The 13,309-nt window shown below is 45.2% G+C and overlaps 1 protein-coding gene across 4 annotated transcripts; it reads left to right on the forward strand.

Moving 5' to 3' along the window:
* Positions 1-758: 758 nt before the first annotated feature.
* On the forward strand, positions 759-12,842 carry PGAP4 (post-GPI attachment to proteins GalNAc transferase 4). Of its 4 annotated transcripts, none has more exons than XM_061455096.1 (3): positions 759-1,649; positions 2,057-2,125; positions 11,372-12,842. In XM_061455096.1, the coding sequence occupies exon 3, from the start codon at positions 11,496-11,498 to the stop codon at positions 12,681-12,683; it is 1,188 nt and encodes a 395-aa protein (XP_061311080.1). In that variant the 5' UTR covers positions 759-1,649; positions 2,057-2,125; positions 11,372-11,495; the 3' UTR covers positions 12,684-12,842. The 4 variants fall into 4 exon arrangements, with proteins under 4 accessions (XP_061311080.1, XP_061311079.1, XP_061311078.1 ...); XM_061455094.1 differs by lacking the exon at positions 2,057-2,125 and adding an exon at positions 1,844-2,035 and having other exon boundaries at positions 760-1,649; XM_061455095.1 differs by lacking the exon at positions 2,057-2,125.
* The last annotated feature ends 467 nt before the right edge of the window (positions 12,843-13,309 follow it).

Raw genomic sequence — 13,309 nt, forward strand, 5'->3', positions numbered from 1 at the left:
AGGGCTGGGAGACTGCAGGGTTGGAGGAGGTATGGGTCGGTGCTTGGTCAGGCTTGGGGGGCAAGTTATCGGTCGGCTGGTGCTGAGGTGTTGTATTCTCTTCCCTTGTTATTTCCTTTATCATTGTTATCATTGGTGGTAGCAGTAGTGATCTGTGTTATACCTTAGTTACTAAACTGTTCTTATCTCAACTCGTGGGAGTTGCATTCTTTTCGATTCTCCTCTCCATCCCTCCGGGAGTAGGGGGAGGGAAAGAAGGGGGGGAGTGAGTGAACGAGTTACCTGACTGGGTTTAAACTACGACAAATGCTTATTAGAGGGAATAATAGAAATTCATCTGTTAACATTAAAAATGTGCATCATGCTAGAAGCTTCTGATCCCAGGACTGGGCAAAATTCTAGCTGTGCTTAACAGAACATAGCATTTTACTGAAACGGCATAAAGGGGGGGCTTCTGTTTAGCTTCCCCTCCCCCCCCCCCCCCCCCCCCCGATTTCTCCTAAAAGAGATGTCAGAGCCTGTAAATAATTTAGCCTAAATACATGTATTCACTTTTTCTGGAGCTGCAGGCACAAAACTAATGAATTTTTGTAATGAAAAGCAGAAAACTTTCTCTGAGGCATATTTCAAGTAACTGTGGTTAAAACCAATTTGTATCATTAAGTGTTACAGTCACAGGGTTGAAAGATAAATGTGTGGAAGAACAGGAACACAGAGAAAAAGGAGAGGAAATGAACCGGTCAGAAGTGCCCTTGGGTCAGATTTTTGGATCCTGAACAGCCTGATACAAATTTTGGTGTAGCCGATGAGCCTCCCCATTTCAGTGAATACATCTGTAATGAATTCATAACAGGTTAATACAGCGAAACCTTAGCATTTCTACACATCATGGTTGACGTACAAACAATCCGCTGACAACCCTGAAGCACCGACTTTCCACTTGAGCGAGCCTGGGGGGAGGGAGGGCCTATCGTTCACCCCGCGACGTAAAGGCATCGTGATTTGGAAGGTGGGGAGCAGGGCTGGAACCCGGACAATAAACAGCTACCAACCGGGCCGGGTGGGAGCCATGCCGGAGGAGCCAGGCGGAGCAGTGCCGCAAAGGCGGAGCCGCAAACGCCGATAAACGCACCTGGCAGATGCGTGGAGCGCATTTGAAATCCTGTCTCGGCAAGGGCTTGGGAAGTTGCGTGCAGCTTCAGGGGCCGCAGCAGTACCCGGGCCGGCGCTTCGCGGCTCCCTGTGCGGGATTCGGGGGCCACAGAGCAGAAATTAGGGACTCCGGCTGCGCTGCTGTCTGTGCCCCAGGAATCCCCTGGGGCTCATGGAGTTCGCCTTTTGCTTCTCAGCCTGCTTTCGCAGACGTTCCCGCTCGCAGGTTTCGGTCTCTCACTGTTGCCAGCGCCCCTTCCCCTCCTTCCGAGCATCCCTGTGCTGGCGTAGTCACATGCTTAGGCTTCGATGCCTGTAATCCCACCCTCACTGCCCGAGAAGGAGGAGGAAAATGTGCGGGAGAGAAGTGAGCAGCCAGCAGAGTGGCAATACAAACAGAAGGCGGAGATGCGCGGCGGGAGCAGGGGGCCGGAGTGGCGGTGGCCCGGCTCTCCCGCGGGCGGCAGGAAACCTCCGGGGCGTTTGGCCGGGAAAGGGTAAATTTCTCGGCGTGTTTAGGGCTGTCCCGGGGGTCTGGGTTTCGCGTCTCCAGCGGGGCTCGGGGCGGGCGCGGATTGGGGGCTGGGGGCGCTTTCGTCCCGTCGCCTTCCCCAGCAGTAGGGGAAGCGAAGTGCGGGGAGACGCGGAGTTAACGGGATTGTTATCAGGGAATAGGGACATGTTTTAATAGAAACGGATGGACTTGGCTGCTGGAGCTGAGGCACCCGGGAGAGGGGGGAAGTGGAAAGCGGGAAGCCGCCGGCGAAGGAGGGAATGTTGCGTGCTTGCTCTGAGGATTTGGCACTGTGTGGTGACAAGCAGAAGAGAGAGTGGCCAGAGCCTGGCTGGCTCTAAGGAAGTGGCCCTTTTGTTATTAAGGAAGGTGAATTAAACTTTTTTTAAGGAAACGGGAACAAAACCCCACCATCCTCTGCTCTGTGCTTGGTCCCACCCAAAGCAGCCCTCTGCTGAGGTAACAAGCATGGTCAGAATTGCTGTGACAGCCAAGAGGCTGGGCAAGGGGGTAGAGAACTGGGCACATGCAAATACCATCCTTGGCTCTGCTGTTTGGCAAGGAGGTCAGAGGGTGGAGGTGGGGTCAGCTTTTCTTACCTAACGCCCTCTCTTCTTTGACCATCATCTCTAAGGTAACTGCTAGTAATCCCAGTGCTTTAAGGGTCACCTTGTGCTACCTGGCAGCTCTCCCAAAGGGAAAGAGGAGCACCTAAGTGCTGAAGTCAATGACATTTAAAATCATAGACTGTGGAGGAAGTTTGCAGCTGTCCTGATGGTTCAGCAAAACATGAAACTATACCAGTGTGCATTACAGGTTTGTAGGCTGCCTTGCCCTTACACACTTACTGAGAAAGTCATTTTAGGTACAACTATTGGGCTGCCATAAAGGCTTCCCAGGTTCAGGAAGCACTTTGCAAGCACAGAGACCAGGAGAAACACCCTCCTGTATGTGGGAAGTCTGCTGCTTTCTTGTCTATCAAACAAGGGAAACAGTAATTGTATAACAGGAAATATATTTTTGTCTGTTATACAGTCTGTTATATATGTCTAATATTGTATAACAGACTGTATATTTTCTAGTTACTGTATTTATCCTATTTTCTTCCCTTGGGGCTCAAACAGATAGCCAGTATCCCCTAGAACCAAGGCATCCCATTTACCATGCATTGCTGTGCAGGATAAAGTCTGCTTCATACATTGTTGTGGGAGGGGAGGAAGGCCATGTATTCCTCAAAAACAAGTGGTGAATACAAAGAAAAAAATCTGTAGTGTTGTTTAACATTAATAGCCATAAAAAAGGAGGTGTTGAAAGAGGAGTGCTGTTTATCAATATGACTAAACAATTTTTCTTTCAAACGGAGGTTAGAATCACAATATTCTGTTTGTCACCTTGTATTGTGTCGCATTTTGATTGTTGCATAGACCTATGCCCACTGGAAACTCACAGCCTTCTTATGAAGAACCTGTCCTCAGAAAAATAATATCCTATTTCCTTATCATCCTGCTTTGTTCTTTATAGTTGTAATTAAGAGTAAAGCTGTGACATTTTCTGAGTTAGCAGCCATCACTACATCTGTTGCCTTTTCTCTCCCCCTCCCCCCTTTCATATACCCACATCTCCAGGTCTACTGTCATAATTATTAGAAGTCATCACTGAGGGTTAACTAAAAGGTTTTATTAACTATTACATGATTATCAAATTGTAATTAATCCATGATTGATAATTAAATGTCATTCAAATGCTGATTAAACAATAACTGAAGGATAATTAAACAGTGATTTAATAATGATTTAACAATAATTATCAATAATTAAGCTGTAACAGAATGCTAATTGGATGATGATCTAATTGGTGATTTCAGCAATGATTTAAACAATGGTTAGATGGGGGTTAAATAGTCTGCCACTTACTACACTTCTAATACTTACACTCTACCTGGACATATAAATACTCTAGCATAAAGTACACTTTTAGGCCTAATGTAAAATGTGTTACATCATTTTAGATACCAGGTTATGGGTAAGGTGTCTCTTAATCTCAAAAGAGTACCAGTGTCCCTGCTTAAGGGGAACTGGCTCAGGGGGGCTACAGATATATCTGTATGTTGAAGTGGTTGACTCACAACCAGCCCCATTTGGTGTGCATGCAGCTGTAGCAGTTGTAGTTTTGTCTAGTCCCTGCTTGGGCTGATACTGTTAGGTCCTGGTAAGACATGGCCTAGACTCCTTAGTTCCTGAGAAGATACAGCCTAGCACAGTTCTCACTGTTCACTGCCAGGGCTGGTTTGTCTGTGATGCCTGAAACAAAAGGCTGATCACCCAGAGTGGGTGCACCCAGCACACCTACCCAAATCACAGATATTCAAGGAGCTAATTTAATCTGCACATTGCTCTTCCAGTGACTGTGAAATGCCTGGTTTCATAGCAAGCCCCAAGGTCACAACTGCATACAGAAATCAAATAGGAGAGCTCAGGCAGAAGGAGCTCTTCGGCAATAGCAGTGCTGGGATACCCCATTCTTGCTGCTCTGGAAAAACTCCTTCTGGACAGACTTCTCCAAGAGTAAAAATTCTTCTTCCTTACTTGTTTAGATTGCTTTAATTTGCAAAGAGTTGCTATTACTTCAGCATACCACATTTAGTAGTGTTTTTTCCCCAAAAGCTATTGATTTACCTGTGTGGATTACCAGTATGGTCAAACTGTAAAATGCCAGTTGTTCACAACAACAAAACCAGACTGATATGTTACATATCTCAGAAAAACAGATTCTATTCTATGATATGGTCTTTAGCTGAAGATCAATAAAGTAGAAATTGCCTCTTGCTGTATTTGTGTTCAGTACCTTGCATGCAGGAGCCCTGGTCTTATTTTAACACAAGACTGACACAAGGAGTTAGAATAAAAATTATCTGTAGCATCTCTAATGAGTCAATGAACATTTAGCTCTTAGATTCCAAGGACAGCAAAAGTTAATAGTTCATGCCATTATTAGTACCAGCTTTGTCTAATGTAATTTTTCTTTCTTTTTTTTTTTTTCTTTTAATAAATAGGGATACACATTTTATAATAAAGCACAAGAGCACTCAAACCAAAAGCTGAATTTAAGATTTTGGAGGGCTTCACCTCTGTGAAAACATGCAGCATTTTTTATACATATCATTTTCAAATTCTATAACAACGTATCCTGGGTTTTTTGTTTTTTCTTTTTATCATCTGTGGCACAAAAGAAATGTAAATTCAGACAAATACAGATTGTATAATTTTAAAGTCACATAGACCATAAACCTTTGGTATCATAGAATCATAGAATAGTTAGGGTTTGAAAGGACCTTAAAATCATCAAGTTCCAACCCCCCTGCCATGGGCAGGGACACCTTACGCTAAATCATATCACCAAAGGCCTCGTCCAACCTGGTCTTGAACACTGCCAGGGATGGAGCATTCACAGCCTCCCTGGGCAACCTATTCCAGTGCCTCACCACCCTAACAGGAAAGAATTTCCTCCTTATATCCAATCTAAACTTCCCCTGTTTAAGTTTTAACCCGTTACCCCTTGACCTGTCACTGCAGTCCCTAATGAAGAGTCCCTCTCCAGCATCCCTATAGGCCCCCTTCAGATACTGGAAGGCTGCTATGAGGTCTCCACGCAGCCTTCTCTTCTCCAGGTTGAACAGCCCCAACTTTCTCAGCCTGTCTTCATACGGGAAGTGCTCCAGTCCCCTGATCATCCTCGTGGCCCTCCTCTGGACTTGTTCCAACAGTTTCATGTTCTTTTCATGTTGAGAACAGCAGAACTGTACACAGTATTCCAAGTGAGGTCTCACGAGAGCAGAGTAAAGGGTCAGGATCACCTCCTTCGACCTGCTGGTCACGCTCCTTTTGATGCAGCCCAGGATATGGTTGGCTTTCTGAGCTGCAAGCGCACACTGCCAGCTCATGTTCATTTTCTCATCAACCAACACCCCAAGCCCTTCTCCGCAGGGCTGCTCTGAATCTCTTCTTTGCCCAACCTGTAGCTGTGCCTGGGATTGCTCCGACCCAGGTGTAGGACCTTGCACTTGGTGTGGTTAAACTTCATGGGGTTGGCGTCATCTTCTAAAAGACAGCTCCTCGCAAAACTCCTTGCCTTAAGTCACTGTGTTAAGCTGTTACCTTGCAGAACTCTTCTCCCAGCTGCTTTCCACTCCCACTTGATCTGAATACTGACCTTACTGCTTGATAGCAACAGGGAAGAGCACTGTTTTCCCATGACATTGCACAGGAGGGAGCAGTCTGGTGAATGTCAGCAGATGTTGAGAACAGGCTCCCTTCGGATTTACATGGCAGAGGAAAATGAATACACAGGAAAAGTGAGACAGAAGTTGGGGAAATAACTGTAATTAATATATTCAGTTCATAGCCTGTTTCACTAGTGGATTTTCTTAGTTTAAGGGAAATAGACAAAGTATCTTCCAGCTGTCACGTTCATGTACTTTACCTCTTAATTCCGCTTTCAAACTGCTCCCTGGATTTCTAGGGATTTATGAACAGCCTGGAAAAGCTAACTACAGTTAAATGAGAAAAGCAGGCCAGCCTATCAGTAAATTTACATTCAGGATGCAATTTTGCAGTTTCTGGGGTTTCCTAACTGTACAGGGTTACTCCCTGTGTATCTGTGCATTTTCAGTTTTCTGTTAGTGCTTAAATTCCATTTTCTTGGACAGAAAAAGTTTGTATGTTCATGGACAGGTTCTGAGGAATGGCAGATAAAAATGGAAGGCTGTGATGCTGGTTTCTACCTCTTACACCACATAAGTCCTGTAAATGGCTAAGTCAAAATCCTCTCCATCTCCCTAGCCACTTCTCTTATGCTTCATGCTATTCTTAGACCGTAGAAGTGTCATGCCATTAATGATAAGAAACATAAGGTAAAGTTCTAAGAGAACTGGGAGATCAAGTGCATCACCAGCAGCCCCGGTCTGTGCCATAGCAGGAAGCACTTTAGGTGGAAGTTAAATGAAACAACTGGCTTACTTGACATGTATTCTCCAGAAGCAACATAATGACAAGTGCTTTAAGCAGTGCTTGAAGTAGAAGAGGTAAGAGCTACATTTGGTACCTGCTAGAAAATGCACCCATTTTACTAGCACAACTGCTGAGCTCTTACTATTAAGATTCTGCTGAATGTTTTTAGAAGCACAGCTGTTGCCAGGATGGTTTGTATTTTGTTTCATTTCAAGTGTAATGGTCAGATCTGTGAATCCTTGGCTTTTATTGGACACTGCTGTTTTCAAGGCGAGCCTGAGCACACTGCTGTTAGCTGGCACCTGACCTACTAAAAGCTGTCGGAAAACAAGAGGAATTGCAGATGAGAAAAGCTCTCCATCTGGTCCAGTAACAGGGATCAGCTCATGGTAGGGACCTCAGTTTTCGGAAGCTAAGGGTATCTGTGCACAACAGTCAGCTGTGAGCATGACTACATATATTTCTCATATAGAAAACAGAAGATGTATATGGCTCTTTATGACTTTGTGAAGCTTGCATCAGTTCCCTCAGACTTGAGCAGGACTGCTTGCTAGTGCACTAACAATATCTCAGCAAGGACAAAGCTGTTGTTTCTTCCAGAGAGGGCTAATTAGCAGAGGAGCTTGATCCTGTGGTTGCAGCATGTCCGCACAAAGATAGGTTAGGGTGTAGAAGTGTTTTTTGCACACAGATCTTAACTTGAGGTGCCACTATAGTATTGACACACAAGCCAGAACTACAGCTTGTATGAACACCGTTACTACTGCTGTACTGGCTGAGGGGAGGAGGGACTGTAATAGCTGGCCTTTCCATGACATTTTGCAGGATCCTACCTTTGTTTCCCACAGAGCTGACACTGTGGTTTCTGACCACATGACTTAATCCAGCTGTTTTTGTTTTAGGAAAGGAGTGGCTTTTCCCCTTGACACTGAAAAAGGAACCATTTATTATTTTAATCATAAAGGAACAATTATGGCCTTGTCTCAAAGAACAGGTAGCAGAAGACAGATGCCCTGTCTTACATTACTTATCCAGAAACCTCCTAAAATTTTGCAGCTTTGAAGCACATACGAAGCTTTGTTCCAGGAATGCATACCTGCCTGTGGGAATACTTCTCTGGAAAGGATTTGGGAGCAGACCAAAACAAAAAAGACAAAACCAGCTTTTTCTGTTAAAGCACTAGCACAGCAGACAGTATCCTGCCCAAAGGTCATTACTCATTCTTCTACTCTGCTTAAGTGTGTGCAGAGGCAATTCACCCATCTTCATTAGGGATTAATGATGGATGGGAGTGTAGATTTGGAAGCAGGTGATCTAGGTGTTTCTGGAAGGAATCTTCATCATGATCTAAGAAAAAAACTAAGCTGAATATATAGCTTTGTATCGCAACAGCTTCTAAAGGTGTTTAAGCAATGTCTCTGTTTTACACAGAATATATATAAAAGTGGCTTCCACTGCAAGTATTTATGTGGTTGCAAAGTAGTTACTATTCAGGTTTCAGGCAGGGTTTTTTAAAGTACTGTAAAATCCAATTCAGATTCTTGCTTTTCTCCTCAAACTCCATTTTGCTGTCAGAAATTCCACTTAAATACTTGAAGAACAAACAAGGGGTTTTTCCCCCTAAAAAGGGGGAAGAAGTTAAAGTGACAGTGCCAACAGCTTCTGGAAACAGAATAGCTTCTGTAAAGTCAGAACCATGCTAAAGGAGTAGAAAACAGTCTGACCAGAAACTCCAGATTCAAATCCTGAGATAACATCAAACTTTGCCTCTGTAGAAGCAAGAAATTTCTATCATAGATTTGGAACTCTTGGCTTCCCAGTGTTAGAGCCAGAAAGTGGGGATGTCAGTGTCTCCCCTCTTTTCTAGATCTTTCAGCTCGGTTTTGGTACAAACTGGAGTATTTGACTCACGTTAAAATACTCTGAACTATTTTTAGCCTCTGGGGATATTCCACTGCCCAGTGAAAACAGCCTTTTCCTCTGCAAATAAACTGAGAAAGTTTGTTTTAAAACTGACTGGCGGTCAACATGAATGCAAGCTAACAGCACAGGCAGCAGAGGGAGATTTGGGAGAAGTGAAATGATTGTTTCCCTTGGGGTGCTGGGACTTTCAAAAGCAGCGTTAAGAGCGCCAAGATCCTTGTGTTACTGATCAGGTGAAGCTAGGGTGAATCAGAAACGCCTGTGAGTACGCCGCTGTGAGCAGCGTGGTCTGCTTCCAGGCCTGCGTGCTTTCCCAGAGATGGCCGCTTCCTCAAAAGAAGCGAGGAGATAGATGCCTCCGGGTGCTTAACCCCCGCCACCCGGTGTGCCCGGGGCCGGGACACCAGCAGGAGGAGTCCCAGCACAAGGCTCCCAGCAGCAGGGGCAGGGCAGCACGGGCTGGCAGGCTGCAGCCCGCAACGCGGCCACCCGCCCTTGTGGTGGTGCGGCTGAACTCGGCCCTTGTGCAGCGCGGGCTGCAGAACGGGAGGACCTCAGGCAGGCTTCCCTTTGATTCACCCTGTGAGGCGGCGGCTGCAGGGGGAATATGACACGCACTTCTCCCATGTCAGTAGAAGAGGGTACACGGGAGGAGGCCTCTTGACGTGGGTGGGGATTATTAATGGATCATGTATATCCCAAGAACTATAGAGCTCACTGAAGGCTCAGATCTTCAGCCTAGCCAGCAGATGAAAAATGAGTTTCTTTCCTCCCTGAGAACTAAACTGCCCTCTAGCTTTTCTTTATCTCCTATTCCCACTGTGATCCTCCCTTCCAAGTTTGGAGGCTGGCTCAGCAACAGTGCCAGCAGTGCTTCTCGCATCCAGAAAAGGCTTCAAAGTGTGAGGGTTTTTTTTATGCCAGTGTGAGTTGTAGAGTATGATTCTGAATTCTGTGTGTACCCTTAATGTTTGTGACTCGTTAGCAGAAAATGAAGGAAAGCCCTAGATTTTGGATGAATAAATGCATTTAAATGCCAGGTTTTTGCATCTGACGGATTTCAGGTGTTTGTGTCCTGAATCGGGCCCCTGAAATGCTACCACTGCCTTTAAGGTTACAAAGTCCACTGATGCAATACAATGCAGTATCTCTGAAACAGGATTGTGTAATCAGAAAATGAAAAAAAAAGATAAAAAAGCTGTATGGGGAGGCACTGCAGATTCTCATGCATTGGTGTGCAAATGTTAGTCTGTTTAATTACACTAAATCTTTGAAGTCTTGTGTTTTCGTGAATCATAAGATAGCAGAATACTGATGCCACAGTCTATCCAAGGAGGGTTTGAGATCTCACAGCATGAAGTACCTGGTCTCTAGCAAATATTTGGAACAGCTCTTATGTATTTTCTATTAATCTTAGTAAAAGGACTTTCGTATCAGTTAGTCAGATTTTTCTTAATGGTAAATACAGCAAATATGTGACTACAGTAATGAAGGCAGTTTTGAAGTAGTCCTAGAACTAGACCTTTCTTGGTGTCATCTGAGTCATTTTTTCTACATGGTTTGTTCTTCTGAGACAGAGAAGCAAACTCATGGCCCTGATATCTTTCCATTCACACATCATTGCTTAGGCTGCTTCAGATGACAGTGAAGAGAAGGAAAAAGGGCCTTGGAAGCACCATTTGATGATCAGAACTTGGTGAAGGCAGAAGGTTAAAAATGAGAGCAACTCTGCACTGCATGGTACACAGTCAGCTGGAAGGCATGAGTTACCCAGTTCATAAGGAGGGCTAATGGGAAGTAAAAGGGAGAGTCAAACAGCAGATTAAAAAGGGAAATCACTGGCACAGGAGAATTCATGTAACAGCCTAATAGCCCTGATTTCGTGTAAGCTTCTGACAGGCAGGCTGATAGGTATTTGTGACAGCCCAGAGAAGAACAGAAAAGCAAGTATGCCAAAATTAATTTCTGTGAAGGTGGATGTTTGCTTATAGTGTCTGTGTATACACCCACTCCACATATTTATATAAATGTTTTGATTTAAAATTAAAGGCATATAATTTTAAAATAAAAACTTTTAAATATGAGTCAATGGCTCAATTGCATCTTGCTAATCTTGCTGTGACTATGTATTTCACAAGGTCTAGAGAGGAGGAGACATCCGAGACACACACACATTACACTTAGCATACACATGCCCTTAGTGAAGTAAATTGGTATCTTTGTTGCCTTGCTTCACACTGCGAGGAGTAAAGTGAAAAGGCATGTGTTTGGAAGGGTGTGGGCAACAGAAGGGAAACACATGTCATTCCACAGAGATAAAAGTTTGTCTTTCAGATATGTGCTAGGCTAAAGATACAAGAGATCTGGCTTTGGTTCATGTCTATGACCCAAGTCTTAACTATATCACAGTGACCAGATAGTTGTGTCTATAATCTCTACTTTAAAACAAAGGGATTTCCACACATCCTGCATATACATTGCCTGATTGTTTTGCATCTGAAGCATCATAAACACAACAAAGTCCTGTCTAGCTCGGTCCGATCTGAGCTCCTACATGCTGAGAAGGTGTTAGGGGCACTTTGCTAGAAATTAAGTTCGTCTTATCTTTCTTCAACCTCTCATGACAATTCTGTGATGCCCCCACCACAAGGCACTCCTCAGAGGCCTTTTATTTTGGCTTACTCAGTGCCTAGCACAAACTTTCCATTTTGTCAAATCACGTTTTCCCACTTGGACAGTTTCTGTTTCATTAACCAGCTCTTTTCTTCCTCTCTAGGCTTGGACAGCTTGTGCAGGTTTGGCAGCCACTGCCCCAGTGATACTCGGCAATCCAGGGAAGATGCATGGGAATTGAAGGAATGAGGGCATGAATAAAGCAGGGGTGCCCTCCTGCAGCAGCCATGTTACACCAAGCCTGGCAGCTGTATGGAAGGTGGTGGCGTTGGTCCAGTCCTTTTATCCATCTCCTCATGCTGACTGTGGTGACATTTGGTGTGCTTGCACCTTTGATTTGCCACCGGCTCCTCCACTCTTACTTCTATTTGCGGCGGTGGCACCTGAACCCTATGAGTCAGGAGTTCCTGGAGCAGAACCGGCAGGAGGGCCAGGCTGCGCTCCATTACTTTGAGAAGCTTCAGATACCAAATACCTCCGAGGCCTCTGGCAGTGATGCCTTCCAGCCCTTGCTGCTTGTCACCATTATCACTGTGCAGAGGCGGAATGATTTCCACTATGTCTTGCAAGTGGCCTCTCACTTCCACCGTCTCCTCCAGAAATGTGGTGCACATTGTCGGAGCCACCGCATCCTCCTTTGTAATGTGGAGTCAGACCCCAGTAGCCATCAGGATGTCAGGCTGCTGAGCAGCTTCTTTCCTATGGTCAGTCATGACAGAACAGGTGAGAACCCTGACCCCAGAATGAACCAGTTTGAGAAGGAGAAGCAGGACTATGTCTTCTGCCTTGAGCAGTCACTATTGGCGTACAATCCAGAATACATCCTTGTAGTGGAAGATGATGCTGTGCCAGAGGAGGAGATATTTGCTGTCTTGCAGCACCTCTTGTTGGTCCGGTTCTCCAAACCATACCTCAGAGATGCACTCTATTTCAAGCTTTACCATCCTGAGAGACTTCAGCGCTACTTTAACCCTGAACCCATGAGAATTCTCGAGTGGCTAGGTCTGGGCATGTTTCTGGGACCCATGCTGAACTGGGTGTACTCCTGGGCAACTGGGCGACCCAGCCTCTGTTGGCCCCTTGTCTTGTTCTTTGCTTTATACAGCATGGCTTTGTCAGAGCTGGTGGGACGGCATTACATGCTGGAGCTGCGCCGGCTGGCTCCCACGCTCTATAATATCGTGCCAGTCACTGAATGCTGCACGCCTGCCATGCTTTTCTCTGCTCCATCTGCCCGCCGTGCCTTAGGCTACCTGAAGGGGCTGCACTGCCGCCAGGGTTTTGCTAAGGATATTGCCCTCTACTCGCTGCTGCATACTAAGGGAGAAAACGCCTACGTGGTAGAACCCAATCTGGTCCGGCACGTGGGAATGTATTCCAGTCTTCGCCTAAATGATAACCCGAAACTGCTGTGACCTTTTCATGCCTTTGCAGACACGCAGCCCAGAGAGCTTGCCACTGAGCAGAGACAGTGTGCAAACTCAGATGTTGCGCTGCTATCACTGGGCATCCTGTGCCTCCAGGTGAACAAAGAATAAGTCTATTTAAAAGAAAGAAGTTTCTCAAAAAATAAACTTACATATGTGCAGACCCTGTTTAGTATATACTTGGACCTAAACACTATGCACCATGTGGGAGGGGAATGGAGGATTCCAGCTGGGGGTGTGGATTGTCAACTCTCTTTAATCATTATTAGGGAAAAGCTCTCACACCAGTATAAACAGCCTGCTCTCCTTTACACTGGTTACAGAAGTCCTCACCTTAGGGCAACAGAAATGTTGGGCAAACTGTTTCAAATTTAAACTAGTGAGGAGGAAAAGCCCTTATTTTCCCATCCTTACTGAGGTCTGATCTCTGCCTTCTGTCTGTTTCTGTTTCAAAACTGTGGTTTTGAGCAGACCCTTCAAAAGCAGCAGTGGTTTATGTGAACCTTCTCAAAAATTTTACCTATATTCATCAAATTTTACAGAGCCTCTGTTTGTATCCCCCTACAGATCCTATCTGCACTTCCATCCTTCCCACTATTTTCCTGGAACAGAGA

This window comes from Pezoporus flaviventris, unplaced genomic scaffold, assembly GCF_033815535.1.
Source record: "Pezoporus flaviventris isolate CSIRO_AGI_PZ_B2104156 unplaced genomic scaffold, CSIRO_AGI_Pfla_v1 ptg000018l, whole genome shotgun sequence".
NCBI lineage: Eukaryota > Metazoa > Chordata > Aves > Psittaciformes > Psittacidae > Pezoporus > Pezoporus flaviventris.